Here is an 18,570-nt window from a genome sequence, read left to right on the forward strand (position 1 = left end):
GAAAACAGAACAACAGGTAAAAAACCGAGATTTAGAGCATACCCACCGGTAAAATTATTAACATGGGTTATTGCGTCTGCCTTTGCCCAGTGCTTCTATATATATATATATATATATATATATATATATATATATATATATATATATATATATATATATATATATATATATATATATATATATATATATATATATATATACAGTATATATATATATATATATATATATATATATATATATATATATATATTATATATATATATATGTATATACATACATATTTATATACATACACATATATACAGTATATATGTATGGTGGTTTCTGTTCATTCATAAACTACTCTATAATACTAAAATCTCCTAGTAAAGCCACAACAAACACCACTCTCATACTCTCTTCCAGAATGCCCTTCGACAGAGTACGCCATTCCCCACCTGGCGGGCGACGCGGGCGGGACGGCAGTCTACCCTCCCCCTCTGCCTCACACGAAGCCGCCCATGCACGCCTCCACCATCAACACCTTCCTGGGGAAGTCATCCAGCGTGTCCAATACGGCCCAGCCTCAGGAAAGCTTTACGCCGCCACCGAAATCGTTGCTGTGAGTAGTGTTGCATGAATCAGCAATCAATCAGGCTGTATATGTATATATATATATATACTGTATATATATATATATATATATATATATATATATATATATATATATATATATATATATATATATATATATAGTGAGAACTGATATATATATATATATATATATATATATATATATATATATATATATATATATATATATATATATATATATATATATATATATATATATTAACTTTATCACATACACAATTGTTCTGTGCATTAGTAGAATTACTAAGAGGACCTCATTCAAACTGGATGGTATTTAATGGAGTTTTTATTCAAAAAGTTACAAGCTTTCTTGGACAAACAGTCCACATTATCAAATATCCGTACAATGAGCAAACGTATAGTCGGCTGTATTTATATCTGTGTGCTGGTACTTTTAATCCTATAATCGCCTAGCTCTTCCTGTGTGACCTCCACCCTCTCTTGACCTTGGTCTTTCTCTGATCCCTGGTTCCAGATGTCCGTTTTCCGTGCGTTCTCTTGCGTTTTTTCTTCGTTTCCTTGCACAGTAGCAAGGAAACGAAGAAAAAACGCAAGAGAACGCACGGAAAACGGACATCTGGAACCAGGGATCAGAGAAAGACCAAGGTCAAGAGAGGGTGGAGGTCACACAGGAAGAGCTAGGCGATTATAGGATTAAAAGTACCCAGCACACAGATATAAATACAGCCGGACTATGCGTTTGCTCATTGTACGGATACTTCATAATGTGGACTGTTTGTCCAAGAAAGCTTGTAACTTTTTGAATAAAAACTCCATTAAATACCATCCAGTTTGAATGAGGTCTCTTAATATATATATATATATATATATATATATATATATATATATATATATATATATATATATATATATATATCTATATATATATACATATATATATATATATATATATATATCTATATATCTGTATATATATATATATATATATATATATATATATATATATATATATATATATATATATATATATATATATATATATACATATATATATATATATATATATATATATATATATATATGTATATATATATAGATATATAGATAGATAGATATATAGATATATATATATATATATATATATATATATATATATATATATATATATATATAATATATGTCAGTTCTCACTTATTATCCGTTCATTAATAATCGAACCAATTATCTCGCTATTGGATGACGGGCAGCTTGTCTAGTTCATATGTAGGTGGTCAAAATAAAGTTTGTGATTCGGAATCCATAACGATTTTTCATACCCACTTCCTGAATGTAATTAGCCAGGTAAAAGGGCCAGGTGGGTTCATTTGCAGGTGCGCTTAGAGCACCCGAATAATTACACCATTCTAGCTTTCTCCCCCTTCCCCCCCAACCCCTACCCGCTCCCTTTTAAACCCCTCCCGTCGTTAATTAAGCCATATATGATATTAGCCACGTGACCATTTTATCAATCATGTCATTAACGTATTGTAGGATTGAGCTGTGTGTCCACAATTTTCGTCGGGTCAAATTCTCAAATTTAATCGGAAATGTCAAATACGGATTAAGTATCGAGGAAAACAAAATAAAGGAATTTGCGAATTAAGGAAATTAATGAATTTCAGGTTTGTGAATTAATTGATTTTGCAAATTGAAAAAATGTAATATTCACCTTATGTCGTTGAATACAAAAATATTGTGAACTCTGCATTTATGAAAATTGAGGATTCATCGTCCCGCCCGCCCCCAAAGAAAAAAATAAATTTCGCCTGCGGAGAATTCACTAATAGGTAATTGTCAAATTCACTGGTTATGAAGATCATTCACGAATTACTTTGGAAATATATGCTAGTACTGGTAAATCGGTAAATCATTTATTGGAAGATAAAATCAACTTTCTCAAAGACAAAAATTTGTAAGATGTAAATGTGCTTCGTCATTACTCCGCGTTAGTTACTTACCAATTCCTAAAACGAATCTCTCTCTCTCTCTCTCTCTCTCTCTCTCTCTCTCTCTCTCTCTCTCTCTCTCTCTCTCTCTCTCTCTCTCTCTCTCTCGTTACTCTTTTAAACGAGAACTACTGAAGAGGCGGAAATTGCAATGTGCATGTGCAATAATTGATGCTAATGATGGTGCCATTAATGTATTCTCTAGGGAAATAATAACAGTGCCAACTGCAAAAAACTTCCCAACGTAAGCCTTGCTTAAAGGAGTAATAAATACATACATATATACAAAAATATATATACATATATATACATACACATGTTTGTATGTATATATACATAATTATATCTCCATTTTTATCACCTGATATTAATAGAGAGAAATTGAAGTTTGTTTGCTTAATCTGTTAAGCTAAGGGTCCTTAGAATACCAAATACATCTTCAGTATCCTTTGCAATTCTGATGGCTTTCTCCCCCGTCCCCAACATAACTCGTAAATAATGTTGCATCTCTTCCCACTTCCTACCCATCTCGTTTTCCTTCTTATACTAAAATACTTTCCATACATCTAAATAAGTTCTTAAACAGTTTTGATTTTGTTCATTCTTGAATTGACCCTTAGACAGTACCGTTTCATTTTATAAGTATGGCTTTCTTACTAAATAAGAGTTGTTATCATTATCAGTTTGGATTTCCCTACCAAACATTGTTCATATATGAGCTTGATGGCGCGCGCTACGCTTCCCTCGAACCTACCGCTGCCCATCATGTCTCCCCTACCCTCCCAATCCCCTACCTACCCTGCCCCCACCTGGGGTGGGCAAACAGGTTTGCAGGAGGAGGGTGGATGTGTCATGTCTCCCCTACCTACCCCGCCTCCACCCGGGGCGGACAAACAGGTTTGCAGGAGGAGGGCTGGATGTGGTATGTCTCCCCCTGCCTACCCCGCCTCCACCCGGGGCGGACAAACAGGTTTGCAGGAGGAGGGGTGGATGTGGTATGTCTCCCCTACCTACCCCGCCTCCACCCGGGGCGGACAAACAGGTTTGCAGGAGGAGGGTTGGGTGCGACATGTTCCCCCCTTCCCTCCCGACCCCCTGCCTTCCCCCAAGAAAGATCCACTCACTTTATTATTATAGATTATACATTAAATGCTTCTGCTTTCAGGGAAGCAACGGCACCTTAGGAGGGAAGCCACAGTCTCAAGCCGGGAGCTCCGCCGCCAACCTGGAAAACATCACGGCTCGCGAGATCCCGAGGATGGCCATCACTCTCCTTCAGCAGATTGGTGAAGGACAGTTCGGGGAGGTGAGGAACCTGCAGGTTTTGATACTGAAGGAAAATTAAGTATAGGGAGGAATATATTCCAAGGTGAACTCTATATATGATATGATATTTATGTGAAATCAAGACATCGTCGTCATGTCTTATTAAAACGGTGATGTAAAGACACAGGCCATTTTGTTTACATTTTTAAAACCTTTTATTCCAAACTGAACTCGATATGATTTGATGTTTGTATGATATGAAGAAATCATCGTCTTGTCTTAAATCGGTATGAAGACATAGGCCTTTTTATTTACATTTTTTCAAGAGGCTCGATATGATATTTATATGATTTAAAGACATTGATTTCATGTCTTAAAAAGATGACGTTAAGACACAGGCCTTTTTGGCTACATTTTTTTAAAACCATTTAGAGGCTCGATGAGATATGTATATGATTTGAAGACATTAATTTCATATCTTAAAACGATGATGCTAAGACAGGCTTTTTTGTTTACATTTTTTTTAACCTTTTGGAAAAATAAGTGCATCGTTGTTATAGAGCACTGCAGAGTGAAAGAATATTTAAAGTAGATTATCCAAGAAATATCTCATTTTTGTAGAGATGAGATATCACTGAGTAATATATTTTTTTAATAGAAGTTAAGATCTTGTGCGATATTAAACTTATAGTTTTTCCCTTTTAAATTCTCCTATTAGTGTCTTGCAGTATTTGCAAACTGTATGTAGCCTCTATTAAGTGGGAATCATAACGCACGGAATCTTACAATCTGATTAATTATATTTGTCATTCGAAAGAATGTTCTTTCTAATGTCAAATGTAATACAAACGACAGCATTTTTATACCTTTTGTTGCGAATTTTTGTCGGGAATTCGTTTATCCATTCAAGCACCGTGTTTGAGCAACCTGTTTACGCTCAGCCGTGATCTTTTCCCCTTCAATAGGAATAAGCGAGAAATGTTAATAAAAAACGGGAAATGAGAGCTCGTATACATCCCTTTATCCGAGGAAGTTCAATTTTCATTCCACAAGTGGGGCAAGCAAATGAAAATGTGACGAAGAAAAACATGTAATTTTGCCCTTTATTTCATTCCTTTCTTATTGCCTCTACGGGCCTTTTTACTTGACGATTCTCAAGGGATTCCAAATATAGCGATTCTTAAAGATCTCCAAGTATTTACCGTCAAGATTTTAAGTGTTACTTAAGGATAAGTGGTACTTGGGCGATAAATTTTGAGTGTTAAGAGGGTATTGTAAGTGTTGCTTAATTAAGTTTTTTTCAAAAGTCCCTCTTATTGCTTTGACGAGGCTCCGTAACGTCACCAAGGAGACTTATTTTTAATTACAAGTATAATTTTAGTCAAGTTGAGTGTTCCTTAAGTAAAATGTTTAAAATGTTACTTAGGCAAAGGATTTGCGTGACTTTCTCTCTCTCTCTTCTTATTCTAATTACCCCGTAGGGGGTAGTGCCATCAGGGCACCTCATGTGGTGCACTGTAGGCATTTATTAAGGTTCTTTGTGGCGTCTCTTCGGCCCCTAGCTGCAATTTTTCATTCCAGTTACTGTACATCCGTTATATTCTCTTTCGTTCTTGCTTTCCCCAACCCTCTCCTAACAATTGATTCGCGAGGTTTTCCTCCTGTTACACCTTTCAAACCTTCTTACTTTCAATTACGGTTTAAGCGCTGAGCGACCTCATAGGTCCCAGCGCTTGACCTTTAGCTTAAATTCCATATTCGAGTCTATTCTCATTCTAAATTATGCTTCATTTTCCTCTCGACGTAGGTTCACCTGGGCGAAGTAGAAGACGAGGAAGGTGAGAAGCAGATGGTGGCGGTGAAGACGCTGAGGTTGGAAGCCTCTCACTCGGTCAGGTAAGGGAAAGAAGAAGTTTCAGTTCTCTTAGGTTCGTTTTTACATAAAATGGAATTCGGGAGTTGTCGTCGTTCATTTTATATGTTCAGAGGTGAATGAGGAGCTCTGTTTTTGTTCGTATTTGATTGTAAGTGGTAGCTGTCCCTGTTCAGGTTTGTTTTTTTATAGATGAGCTATTCACTTTTTATCGTATTTTAACTGTACATGAGTGTAGTGCGAAAATGTAGTTTGGACGTTTTTTCTAGTTTAGTTTTGTGTGTTAATAGATAGATGGGTACCGGAGATGTTTTTTATTATTAATTGTATATGGATGTAGTGTGAATCTTGCCTTTATTCATAGTGGGTTGTTCAAGGTGTTTTTGTTCATGTTTAATTGTAAATGAATATATTGTCATGGTTGATCTTGGCTCTTTCCTCTTATCTCACCGCTCTTGAATATGAATGTTGTGTTCAAGTTTATTTGTGTACAAATAAAGCAGTGTCCCAACGCATTTGCATAACTACCAGGTACACGAATCATTGCTTAGGTCAAGGGGGGAACTGAAATTGAAAATCTAAAAGTTTTTTATCGCAGTGAATTGAACGAATGATTTATACTTACGAATACAGTTATCAGAAAATCTTTTGTAATATTAGTTTATCATGTTGTTTTTGAACAAAGAGAACGCACCTCTAGGTCATCATGGTGTTTTAGAGAAAAATGAGCCCACCTCCAGTTCAGTATGTTGTTTTAGAACAAGTGAACGCACCTCTAGTTCTTCATGTTTTAGAACAAAATAAACACCTCTAGTTCTTCATGTTGTTTTAGATCAAAGTGAACACACCACCAGTTCATCATGTTGTTTTAGAACGAAGTGAACGTACCCCTTGTTTTTCATGTTTAGAACAAAGTGAACGCACCACCAGTTCATCGTGTTGTTTTAGAACAAAGTGAACGCACCTCTAATTCATCATGTTATTTTAGAACGAAGTGAACGCACCTCCAGTTCATTATGTTGTTTTAGAACAAAGGGAACAGACCTTAGTTCATCATGTTGTTTTAGAACGAAGTGAACGCACCTTTAGTTCATCATTTTTTAGAACAAAGTGAATGCACCTCCCGCCCTGTCCCCATCCCCATCCCCACCCCCACCCTCCCGAAAAATAAAGCCCTGTTTCGAGTAGGTTTAAGAACCTCTGATGAACCAATATTGCGAGATTTCCCCTCGACAATGTGTATCGTAATCCTTCTTTATTGGGCACGAAACCCCCTCTTTTTTTCCGTCTCTTGAGTTGCTAAAATTATAAAAATAGTATTATAAAAATAATAAAGACTTAGTTAGAACAAGGGCCCCTGAAATAATTTTTTTACGACCTTGGAAAATAATAATATGTAGTTTGGATATAAATGAGTCCATTCCCTTTCTTCCTCATAATGAAATATTTGGTATTTTCTTTCTTTTTAAATATATAGCTGGGCACTGTATATATTCCCCTCCTGAAGAATTATATAATTCATTTGACTAGTATTGTCAGTATCAAATGTTGTGCATACTTTATTCCTCTAAAACATTCAATAGTCTTTGAGCTTATTGACTCTAATATATTATGGAATTGTCCGCCACATTTATTCATTCCTAACACATGAATTTACAAAAATAAAGTTTCATTGCTCTCTGAGAAACTAAAATCAATGCTACATTCTTTTTAAGTAAAAAAAAAAAAATCTTGAATTTACGCTTTATAAAAGTGATGTACTTATGATTTAATCTTATTCCTAATGTGGAAGGTATTAAATTTGCTGGCGAATTACTTACCCAACTCATTTTAAGGTAATTCATTTATCTGCTTTGATTCGTTCATAACTCCGAATTACCTATTGCATTTATTGAAAGGTAATTCATATGTTTGTTTTATTCATTATACTGAAATGGGTTAATTTGCTATAGTTTTTGGTAACTTGTGAGTTTACCTGCTGCAATTTCTTGATAACCCGTGAATTTACCTGTACTTCATTTGTGACATAGATTTACCTGCTGTTCTTCATTCATCTCATGGATCTACCTACCGAATATATTATTAGCTGAATCTGTCGTACTCCATTGATGCGAAAATAAATAATTATAAATCTATTATTAACAACTTCATTAGGTTAATATATAAAAAATCTAAGGAAAAATTAATAAAACAGTTTAAGTTATGAATTCATCTTCTGTGCTTCATTTATATACACATGAATGTACTTGTTGAATTATTTCACAGGGATAATGAATTCACCTCACAACTGGTGGCCCTTTGGCTTTTCTTAAGAGGCTTCAGGTGTTTACCTTTACCGAAGGGAGAATACCTGAAAAGGAGTATTTTCATGCAGAAATCTCGTTGATATGGCTTTCGTTTTATTAAACGAATAGAATACTCCACAAGGGCCGATATTAAAGTGTGTGCGCGCGTGTGTGCATGCGGTATCCTCTGCACACACACACACACACACACACACACACACACACACACACACACACACAGGAGCATGGAAAGCAGCCCCTTTGTGATGGCGGGATTAGAGTCAGTAATAACCTCGGATGAAAACCTCCCTCTTTAGAGAACAGGAAGGGGAATTTACTAGGGGGTAGTGGTAGAGGAGGAGGAGGAGGAGGAGGAGGAGGAGGAGGGGATTGGGGGAAGTAGCTGGAGGGGGAAGAGGGGAAGGGGCAGGCGGAGGAGGAGGAGGAGGAGAAGAATACGACCGAGAAATGAAGCAGGACTTGAGAATATGAGGTTTTGAAATGAGGCTGTAAAGAGAGACGATGGATTTAGAGTCGGGGAAAAGGAAGAGGGAATCGTTGTCGAGGTGGTTAAAACCTATGGGATGTATGGGAAGAAGAAGGGGGGGGGTGTTATTTATATGAGCTACAGCCAGTGGCAGGAGAGGGGGGGAGGGAGGGAGGGAGGGAGGAGTTAGTGAATGGGAGGTGACAAGGCCTTCCCGGCTAATACCCTTCCTTTACATTATATTGTGTCGCTAGTTCCAGTTCATGCTTCGTAATATAAAGCTGGTTTCGCGTACAATGGAAATAAAGCAGGTTTTAATTTAGCTTCTAGTGAAGCAGGGCTATCTCGTTTTACAAATGATTTGGCTTTGATTGGAAGTTCTTTATGCTTAGGTTTTAAATTTGCTTGTAAGTGAAGTGTGTCTGTAAGTAAAATAGATTTGGTTAGCTTATAAAAGGTCCGTATTTCTGTCTGTTATCAAAGGAGTCCTAAACTTGTGAGAAAATATATTTGAATTGTAACAATCATGAAAGAGTACGTAAAGTAGGTTTAGAAGTAACTCAAAGAGAGCTTTCTAGTAGTTTTAAATAAAAAGGTGTATTTTATGTAAGTTGGTTGGTTTAAAATATACTTATGATTGAAAGGGATTCATATTCGTTTCTCAGTAAAGGCTTTGTGGTTTATAGTAGTAGCAGTTTTGTATTGTAAATGAAAATTGCATGCATTAGCCCGAAAAGAAAAATAGTTATGACACAGGTGTAGAATCGTACCAGACTGCAAGCGTGCTTTAATAAGTTCGCAACATTTCATAGAAACTGAACTTTTTCAACCTTTGAGTTTCATAAATCACTGTCAAAACTGTCTTCCGGTTCCCTTCTGTTTAAAAGGAGCAAGTAGACGTCAGCCCTGTCTTTTGCAATGTTTAATAATGTGCATTCGTTACGTTCGAGTTGTCTTTCCTTTGTACGTTCATATTTAGTCTTTAGTGTTTCAAGTTTGTCTTTGGAATTGGAATATAGAATTTAGGCCAAAATGCCAAGCACAGGGACATGTGACGTCATTCAGCCCTGAAAGGGAATTTGAGAATAAAAGGTTTGAAAGGTGTAACTGGAGGAAAGCCTCGCAGTTGCGCTATGAAACAACTGTTAGAAGAGGGTGGAAAGTAAGATGGAAGAAAGAGAATATGAACGGAGGTACAGTAAAAGGAATGAAAGGCGTGCAGATAGGGGCAGAAGGAAGCTGCAAAGTAACATAAGTAATGCTTGCAGTGCACCGCGTGAGGTACACGGGGAAGTTTGTCTTTGATCCTGAAGTTAAATGATGTGGAGATTTAGACCGAGATCACAGTGAAAGTGTCCGTGTGAGGACTTGAGTTATGCGCTTTTAGAATATGACCATTTTAACTTGAATTAAATAGACGCGTCACCTATAGGTTAGTCCTACCTTGTCAAATAGTAACAAGTTTTTAAAAGATTTACAACTCGTCCTTGTTTTGATTGCATCGCAAACTTGTAGGGTACCGTAGACATTTTGCAATTATTAGTGGGCGTTCCAACGATAATTTCTCTCGAGAGGATTTCGCAAAATTCACTGCCGTGCCTAAATGCTTTTTCATTGGTGGTAGACTATTAGTTCCTGTGAACTCTTTCCAGTGAACACCATAATAATAATAATAACTCGTCTGGAAGCTGTGAGACTTCAGCGGTTATTAGTCCAACGTAGTTAGATTTAACGAGAGAGACAATTATCCAGCGAGCTCGTTTCTAAAGAGGCAGGTTGACTTGAGATAGAAAAAGATCCGCATTTATTTGTGTGAATTTGAAGAGAGAGAGACGGTGCGAACTATCTGGAGACTTCGTATTTCTATAGAGAGAGAGAGAGAGAGAGAGAGAGAGAGAGAGAGAGAGAGAGAGAGAGAGAGAGCGCACCCACCTGAGAAAGACCTAAATACCTTGGAACTTCATCCTAAGTTAATGATCTGGAAATCAGAACTTGAGTAAGTTTCTGGAGAGGGACACGGTTGAATGTGGTTGAAGAGGATTACAGACCCTTCAGACTACGCCGGAATTGAAGGAGGAAGAGCGAGAGAGAGATTTTTGGGTACATTTTATTTCCGTAGAGCAGAGGTGAACACAAAAAGAGAGAGAGAGAGAGTAACGGCGCCACTGTTTGCGAAAATTAAACCTTTTTGGATGGTTTCATGATTTAATTGTATATATTTTATGACTGAGCTTTGTTTGGATGTGTTATTAGTTATTTCAGTTGAATAGTTAATTAACTAAGGAATTCATACAAAGTCTTTCGAAGCTATAGCTTAAATAAAATACGCATATGCCAGATATACTCTATCATAATTATGTTAATGTCCTTAATTCCTTTAAAAAATGAAAATTGCCAATTTTATCTGTATACGTATTCTTTTTTTTTTTTAGTTTTCTGTAAAAGAAAGCTACTGAGGCTAGAGGGCTGCAAATTGGTATGTTGATTATCCACACTCCAAGCATCAAACATACCAAATTGCAGCCCTCTACCTTAGTTTTTATTTTATTTAAGGTTAAAGTCAGCCATGATCGTGCGTCTGGCACCGATATAGGTGCTAACAGAACGGGTCACCACGGCATCAGCTGAGAGTTTCATTCAGCATTATACACTATATACAGAAAACTCGAGTGCGCCGAAGAAACTTTGGCGCATTTTTTATTTGTTTCTTTTTGTATTAAACTCTAATTAGCAGTATTATCAAGTCCATTAGTTGGAATACTTGAATTTAAAGCATATCAAATGCGGTTGTGTTGCGAGATACCATTGTGTTTCTCTATTTTTTCTCAGTTTCTCAAACTTTCCAAAGCTTTTGCTGTCGAAGTTTGTAAATGGCTGCCATTCACATGAAATTTGAGAGCCATCAGTATCTCCTCAGACCTCCGGAATTAAGAGGAGGATTTTTTATGCTTGCTCAGATTGCCTGCGATTTAATACAGATTTGTAAGTTGTGAGCAATTCTGGTTTTTGTTCTCAGTTGTTGATCGACTTAAAAGATGTTTAAGGTTTCTTTTTTATTTCTTTGGCTCTTCGTCTATCAAGAACCCTCACTGTGTTTGAAGTATTCAGTTTTCGATAGTTTCTCGACTTCCCTAAGACGTTTTCCGATTCGTTTTTTTAATTAGTACAGTATAAGCTTAAATAACGGATGTCGTTTGTCGTCTTCATTTTTTTCATGGACTGTATACCAATACCATATATACTCCGTTTTCGTCGTATGACTGATTGTTAATCACTTACGCTTTTTTGTGAGACTGATTGTTAAACACTTACGCTTTTTTGTGAGCGGAAATGTTACGTGTATCATTTGCGTACGCCTACTCTATGATTACGTCACGGGGAAAAGCATGGACAAATTTTTTGTTTGTTGGAGTTTTCTCTACTGGCGGGACTGGAACGACGATAGTGAGCAGAAAACCTCCATTTTTTCCTCTTCGGAAATAGTAATTTTCATGTTAGAATTAATATTAAAGTTAATATTGACGCCTTTTTTTTTCCGTGTTGGTGCGACTTCCAAGAGAATGTTTCAGAAAACCAGTAGAAATTGGCCTGCCCCCTGTACAGGATAACTTAGAAAGGTAATTTTTATAATTATAATAAAATGCAGTTTATCTATTTATGTTCTCTAAATGCGTAATAAGGACAGATTCGGATCGTTGCAAATTTAGATGTGTCATTAAGTCCGTGGCCAGCCTGTCTTACTACTGACCGTTGCATAAGTCTAATACAATGTGTAGGTATACTACTCAGTATCTGTACCTTGATCCAATCTTCATAACCGCAAGGAGTCAAGTACTGTCTTCTCGACCTCCTCTTACATAAGCGTGATGTGTAGCGGTTTGGATATACCTGCATTAATAAAACCAACCATAATTCCCTAATTTTCCTTTTTCTTCCTCTCCAGGTGTGACTTCGAGAGAGAAGTCGAGATCCTCGCCCGCCTGCGGGACCCGAACATCGTTCAAGTGGTCGGGGTGTGTTCAAGAGAGGAACCTCTGTGTATGGTGGTGGAGTACATGGAGCACGGTGACCTCAACCAGTACCTGCAGGCCCACGTCGCCGAGACTGCCTCCCCAAGGAACACTCACGCGAAAACGCTCAGGTCAGTTGGTTGAGAGGTCGAAGTATTAGTAGTAGTAGTAGAAAGAATTTGTCTTTGGAACGGCTCCCTGGCGCGCTCTAAAGACCTTAAGATTTTGATGCAGAGATGCACGAGTTACTTAGATGTTGGTTAATTGAGCACTCCGATGCTACAGAAGTCTACAAGAAACAGCATTCTTCGTGTGCAACAACAAAAATACTTAAATAGAGCAGGGTTTAGGCGGTGGATTCCAGTGCTCGTGATGAGCATCAATTTTCATACTACAAATAAGCCATAAAGACGAATCAGTTGAGCACTCATATGGTATGGGCATAACGACCTTATGTCAGATATTATCAGATCTTGACGGATAGAAGTAGCATATTAAAATATATCGAGTTGAGGCACTTATATACCTTATAAGATCAAACGAAGTGTATGTGCATACTGTTAGATGTCCCTCTCCAAGTACATTTTGTCTGTGGTCGAAAAGGAATTTGGGTGTCTCAATTTAGATCATTAGGTAATAAGGGTAGTTTTCAGGTCAAATTATTATTAAAAGCGGTACTCATAAGGAAATATGCCCTTATCGCTGCCACATGTGGAAACGCAGTACTGACGCAGTACTGTAATATCGGTATTTTTAAAAGATATTTTTAGAAAATATTGCCTTTCATGTAGCAGTTGATCTTCGACCAGCAACGTCATTCAGCATCAGATTTTCCATCATGTTCACCTACTTCAGCCTTTGATATTCCATCATTAACTTTAAATTTTAATATACCGTTATATATATCATGTATTTGAATGTCCCGTCATAATGATTTTTGGTTTCTGCCACAGCTACGGATGCCTTATCTACATGGCGACTCAGATAGCCTCGGGAATGAAGTATTTGGAGTCACTCAACTTTGTACACAGGGATTTGGCCACAAGGTGAGTTGCTTTCTCTCTTTCTCTTTCTCCTGGTCCCACATCACTTCGACTAAATGGTATTTAAAGATTAGTATTTAATCTTGCTCATTCACATTTCAGTCCTCGTTCTTTCATGACATATCTTGTGCTGTGGTCTAAAGAGCTCGGAAGAGAAAGCTGAAGATGCTCTAGTGAATCTTAGTTTAAACGCTAAAGGGACAGGTTTCGTAGGCTCAAATATTTTGGAGTAAACCTAAGATAGGAAAAAGTTTAGAATGTGAGAGCCAAGAAGGTTATGGGGATTCCTACAGAAACAAAAAGTGAAGTGAAGGTATTTCTTGCCCAGATCTGTTTTGTCAGTGTATACGGTTGCAAAAGAGTGAAAGGTTTCGAGATACGTTGTTTAGTAATGTACTTGGAGGATTAGTGGGAGATTTTTGTACAAATATTACCTTACTTGAAAAGATAAATCCGATGTTATGTTCATTGTTTAGAAAGAATGGAGGGGAAGGTATAGAGTAGCCTGGATAACAGGGGTGTTACATTAAGAGAGATAAATGATTTATAACAGTGTGGTTTGCTAGATATCCATGAGGTATCTGTTTAAGCATACCAAGTGGATGTGAGGTTGAGGCTTTTATTTTTCATTTTATTTTTTATTTTTATTTTATTGAAGTGTTATCACAGGTTTATGAGTGAAGGGATGTTGCAGTGGATGCGTTGTTTTTCTTTAACCCATCACACCTTTAATGGGGAAAATTATTGCTAAAATTAAAACGTCCTTCGTAGGGGAATAAAAATACAAGGAGTCTTTTTTTTCTATTTCCAGTCATTTCAATATATATATTTATATACATCATATGTCCAGTTTTACAGCACAAAACTGGTGTTTACTAAAATATTTGTTCATATTAATCTTTCAAATATGACAAATATTGTTGGGGGGGGAGGAATTTTTCGTGTAAATTTCCTTTTGAGTTGTGATTGCACCTGACATATCTTTAGCTTTGCATGATTCAGTATATGTCAAAATTGGTTCCTTACTGGATTTGACCCGACGATCAACTTTGAATGCAATTGTTACCGTCATCTGCAAGTAAAATCTCTTCTTGAATCAAGAAAAATAAACAGTAATTGTACACTTAATCAGTTCTCAAAATCATTAATTAGTAAAAAAATCCATCAATTATTTTATTATCCAGCTTGTTTGGGGGAAGCAATTAGATCCATGTTACTTATCTGGAGGCTGACTACTTTTTAACAATTCATATCATAGATCTAAAATGAATGGAACTACCATCCAAGAGGCATTTCCAGCAGACGAAAATAGTAACGAAATATAGATCAACACATAATATTCTGTGCATACATAAGCAGAAATAGGTCATAAGGTTTTAAGTAATGATGCATGGCACTTTGAAAATAACAAAATCCTCTCTCAAACTTATGAACATTAGCAGTAGAAACAGTTCCAGGAAGACCAGTCCAAGGTTAACCATTAAGGAAAAGAAAGACCTTTGGTAGCCTACTGTTATATTGGGCAGCGTGACAAGCAGCAACCCAATGGATGCCTAACTTCTTCAAAACCAGAAGCTTCACAAGTTCTTAAGGTGTATGCACGAAAAGCAGCGCGTTGACAAGATTTGAACTCAAATTTGATCTGCTGCAGACAGTTGTTAGTTGACTTGTATATTCATCACCTCTCACGTGGCTATAGTTAAGCCATCCCAACAGTACACACCATTTTGACGAGATTCGTCTCAAAATTGTTATTAACCTTTCGGTCCTTAAAATTGTAATTAACCTCATGTTACCTGTATTCCAATGTACTTTGACATTTACAGGAACTGCCTGGTGGGAGCCGGTCACATTATCAAGATATCAGACTTTGGAATGAGCCGTAATTTATACGCTGGTGACTACTACAGGATCGAGGGAAAAGCTCTTCTGCCTATCCGATGGATGGCTTGGGAATCTATTCTTCTGGTAAGATGGTTATTGAGTTTGAAATGAAACATTATATTGAATATTTTTTTCATTTTTGTTCAGAGTAAATAGCTGCTTTTGTTCAGAGTAAATAGCTGCTTTTGCTATAAAGTCCAGTAAGATATGTAGCAGCTGAATTTCTCCTCAGAGGCACTTTCAGCAAAATATCTTAAATTTCAGGGCAAGTTCACCACAAAGAGTGATGTTTGGGCCTTTGCTGTTACACTATGGGAAATTTTGACCATGGCAAGAGAGCAGCCATACGAGGACCTCACGGACGAACTTGTCATTGAGAACGTTTCTTTCATTTATCACAACGAGGCTAGGAAAGTGAGTATTTTTAATCCTTACTGTTTCATTGTTTCTTATTCAGTGGCTGGCTGCTCTGATGATTATTAGTTTAAGGGATGAATATTATTCGCAATTCCTTTTCAAAGATCATCATATCCTAAATCCAGTAGTTAAATGTGGAGATTTTTCAATTGAACACTATTTATCTTGAATTAGACCAAAAGCTGTGTATTTATTTTCTAGTTAAATTTTAACAAATTAATCAGATTTTGGATTAGTCATGACTGTTTATCACAAGTAACTGAGGCAGTCTGTAATCACTAAATGAATCAAAATTGAAAATACAAAACATTATAGGTAGATTTCAGAATAGACCAGTATGAGTAATTTTAAGAAAAGTAATGGTTATTTCCAATAAAAAAACAAAATTAAGTCTTGAAAATCTCTAACTATTTTTCATACAAACCATCAATCATATATTGCCCACATTTATGGTTAAAGATACCCTCAGACTTGATTTTTTATTTACTTCCATACGAAAACAAATTTTAAAAATAAAATGTATTTTTCCTAGGTATTCAAACCAGGTACTTTTATATAAGAATATCCTTCAGATTAAGTGGAATCGCTCATTTAAAACTTGGTAACAACGTAGTTAGTAAGTGGAGATTGATGGTGAGTGGAGAGTATCCCTCATCCAACAATTGTCAAACTCGCTTTTCCTTCGGCTGCAGGGACTAAACAGGATGGTTGAAGTGGAATTAAAGTATATACAAAGGCTCTGGTTTGTTATTTGTTTTTTGTCCCTGCGGAAATATAAACCGTCGTCTTACATGGGAGACCTACTCCATAGGAGGGAGGTCAGTCCCCACAGCTGACTGGAGTTGAGATCCACCACAGACTTACCATGCTCCTTGCAAGCATGATTTGATGAAATGGTAGGAGGAACCTGAACCAGAGTACCCTGCAATATTAAAGGGTACTTGTGTAAGGAAAATTTTTGGAGAGCCGTGACATCTCCCATAAGAAAGCTTGTCAGAAGGCAGTTTGATTGTGGCTGTTATCAAGTAATGAGTTCAGGACTGGACTCGACCATGTCCCCTCCCCCTTGTTTATAAGAAAGGACAAGGGTGACATCTCCGAGTTACAAGAACTAGGACAGGATGCCCAAAGCATACTCACTTGTGTATCATGTCAGGCTCCATAGGCTATAGAATTTTCTAAAGGATAAGGGATAGAAGGAAATTAAGTTATTCCACGTCCCCTTTAGACTTACACTAGGCTTGAGGTAGTAAGGTACTGCCCATCTAAAATCCAGCTCATGTGCTTATGCAACTTGTTGGGCAGCCACCACAAGTCCCAAGAAGGTGTCTAGGGACTTGAGGGTGACATCCATCAGATAGATTGTAAAGTTAGTTTGGCTGAGCCAGACCCCTGCCCTTATTCCCTGAAAACTTGAAATGATCTTCTGAAAAGTGAGGGATTGAACTACACCCCTAACTTTGTGAGCTCTCGTGCAGGAAGGGATGTCAGCCTTTTCTACTCAGGGGTGGCATAGGCCCATCTGATTACTTCACAAAGCCTGAAAAAGAAGGGTGTTCCTAAACACCACCACCTTTTACTTACCTGTACTAATGAAAAGCTTTCTACACTCCAGCTTTTAGGAGTCGGTACTTTTCAAATAGTACTTAACAGCATGAACTGGGCAAAGCAGCATCTCATCCAGGGCACCACCCACAACATCCTGGAGGGAAGGGATCGAGAAACATTCGAACCTCCTGTGTGAAAGAGATTGATCTTCAGTTTTTGCCAAAAACTTGAGAACAAGAGGTATCTCCACCCTTCCAAATGCAGAACAATAAGCCAAAGGAAAAGAAAACCAGTGCAAGGTCTCTGTCCATAGCACAAGGCAATTGCTTGAAGGACACCTTGGTAAGGCTCTGAAGAACCACATGTGACCAGAGTTTCTGAGGAGGGCAAGACTCTTCAAATCTTAGTATAGACAATTACACAAAGTAGAGAAGTTTAGCTCCATCAGTTTGAAAACCTGTGACAAGGCTGAGAAATAATAGCCTTTTACTGCAGAAACTGAAAGCAGCATGTCTCACTGAATACTCTTGTTTGACTGGAGAGACACTTTTTTTTGCAATGCCAACCACAAAAGATGGCCCACTTTGCTTGGCAACAGTTTGTTGAGGAATGTCAAATGTACCCTGACAACTCCCCTGCAGCCCTGCAGGAAAAGCCTCTTTCTTGCAAGAGACACTGGAGAACCTCCAAGCATGAAGTTGCGAGATGGTAACGCAACTGTGCAGCTGACATAGGAGGGTGTATCACAGGGATAGCTCTCTCGTTAGCTCAAGCAGAACAGACAGTAGATTGGGATGTTGCTTGACTTTGTTGCCAATGAGGAACCACCAGAGTCATATGAAGATGATCCAGGGTGGCACACTTTTTATCACAGCAAGAGAAGTCTGAACAGTGGAAATGCATACATGTCTAGGTTGCTCCAGGGATGTTGATAAGTACCTTCAGTCATTACCCATGGATCTGGAAAGGGAGAACAGAAAATCATTAGCTTTCACTTTCAGTTCATCCTGGTCTTGAACAGATCAAGCATAGGTGACTCTCATAACTCCTCACCAGTGATCTGTAATGGCAACCGACACAAAGTCCGAGACACCATTCCCCCTTTTTGATTGGTGTAGGTCATTACGGTCATGTTATCGCTCTTCAACACTTCTGAGCAACCACTCAACTGCTTTTAA

The 18,570-nt window shown here is 37.4% G+C and overlaps 1 protein-coding gene and 1 long non-coding RNA gene across 3 annotated transcripts in view; one reads left to right on the forward strand and one right to left on the reverse strand.

Annotated features, from left to right (window-relative positions):
- LOC136845234 (discoidin domain-containing receptor 2-like) overlaps positions 1-18,570 on the forward strand; it is a 577,207-nt gene that overhangs the window by 548,922 nt on the left and 9,715 nt on the right. Inside the window, 8 exon segments of the mRNA XM_067115322.1 lie at positions 406-573; positions 576-601; positions 3,745-3,885; positions 5,653-5,741; positions 12,434-12,631; positions 13,454-13,546; positions 15,370-15,511; positions 15,692-15,841. Coding sequence (XP_066971423.1) covers positions 406-573; positions 576-601; positions 3,745-3,885; positions 5,653-5,741; positions 12,434-12,631; positions 13,454-13,546; positions 15,370-15,511; positions 15,692-15,841 — 1,007 coding nt within the window.
- Positions 14,332-18,570, reverse strand: part of LOC136845236 (uncharacterized) — a 105,085-nt gene continuing 100,846 nt past the window's right edge. For both annotated transcript variants that reach the window (XR_010855120.1, XR_010855121.1), the window contains exon 8: positions 14,332-14,615. This is a non-coding gene — a long non-coding RNA (uncharacterized lncRNA). The remainder of the gene's footprint in view (positions 14,616-18,570) is intronic.

Source organism: Macrobrachium rosenbergii, chromosome 13, assembly GCF_040412425.1.
Source record: "Macrobrachium rosenbergii isolate ZJJX-2024 chromosome 13, ASM4041242v1, whole genome shotgun sequence".
Taxonomy (NCBI): domain Eukaryota; kingdom Metazoa; phylum Arthropoda; class Malacostraca; order Decapoda; family Palaemonidae; genus Macrobrachium; species Macrobrachium rosenbergii.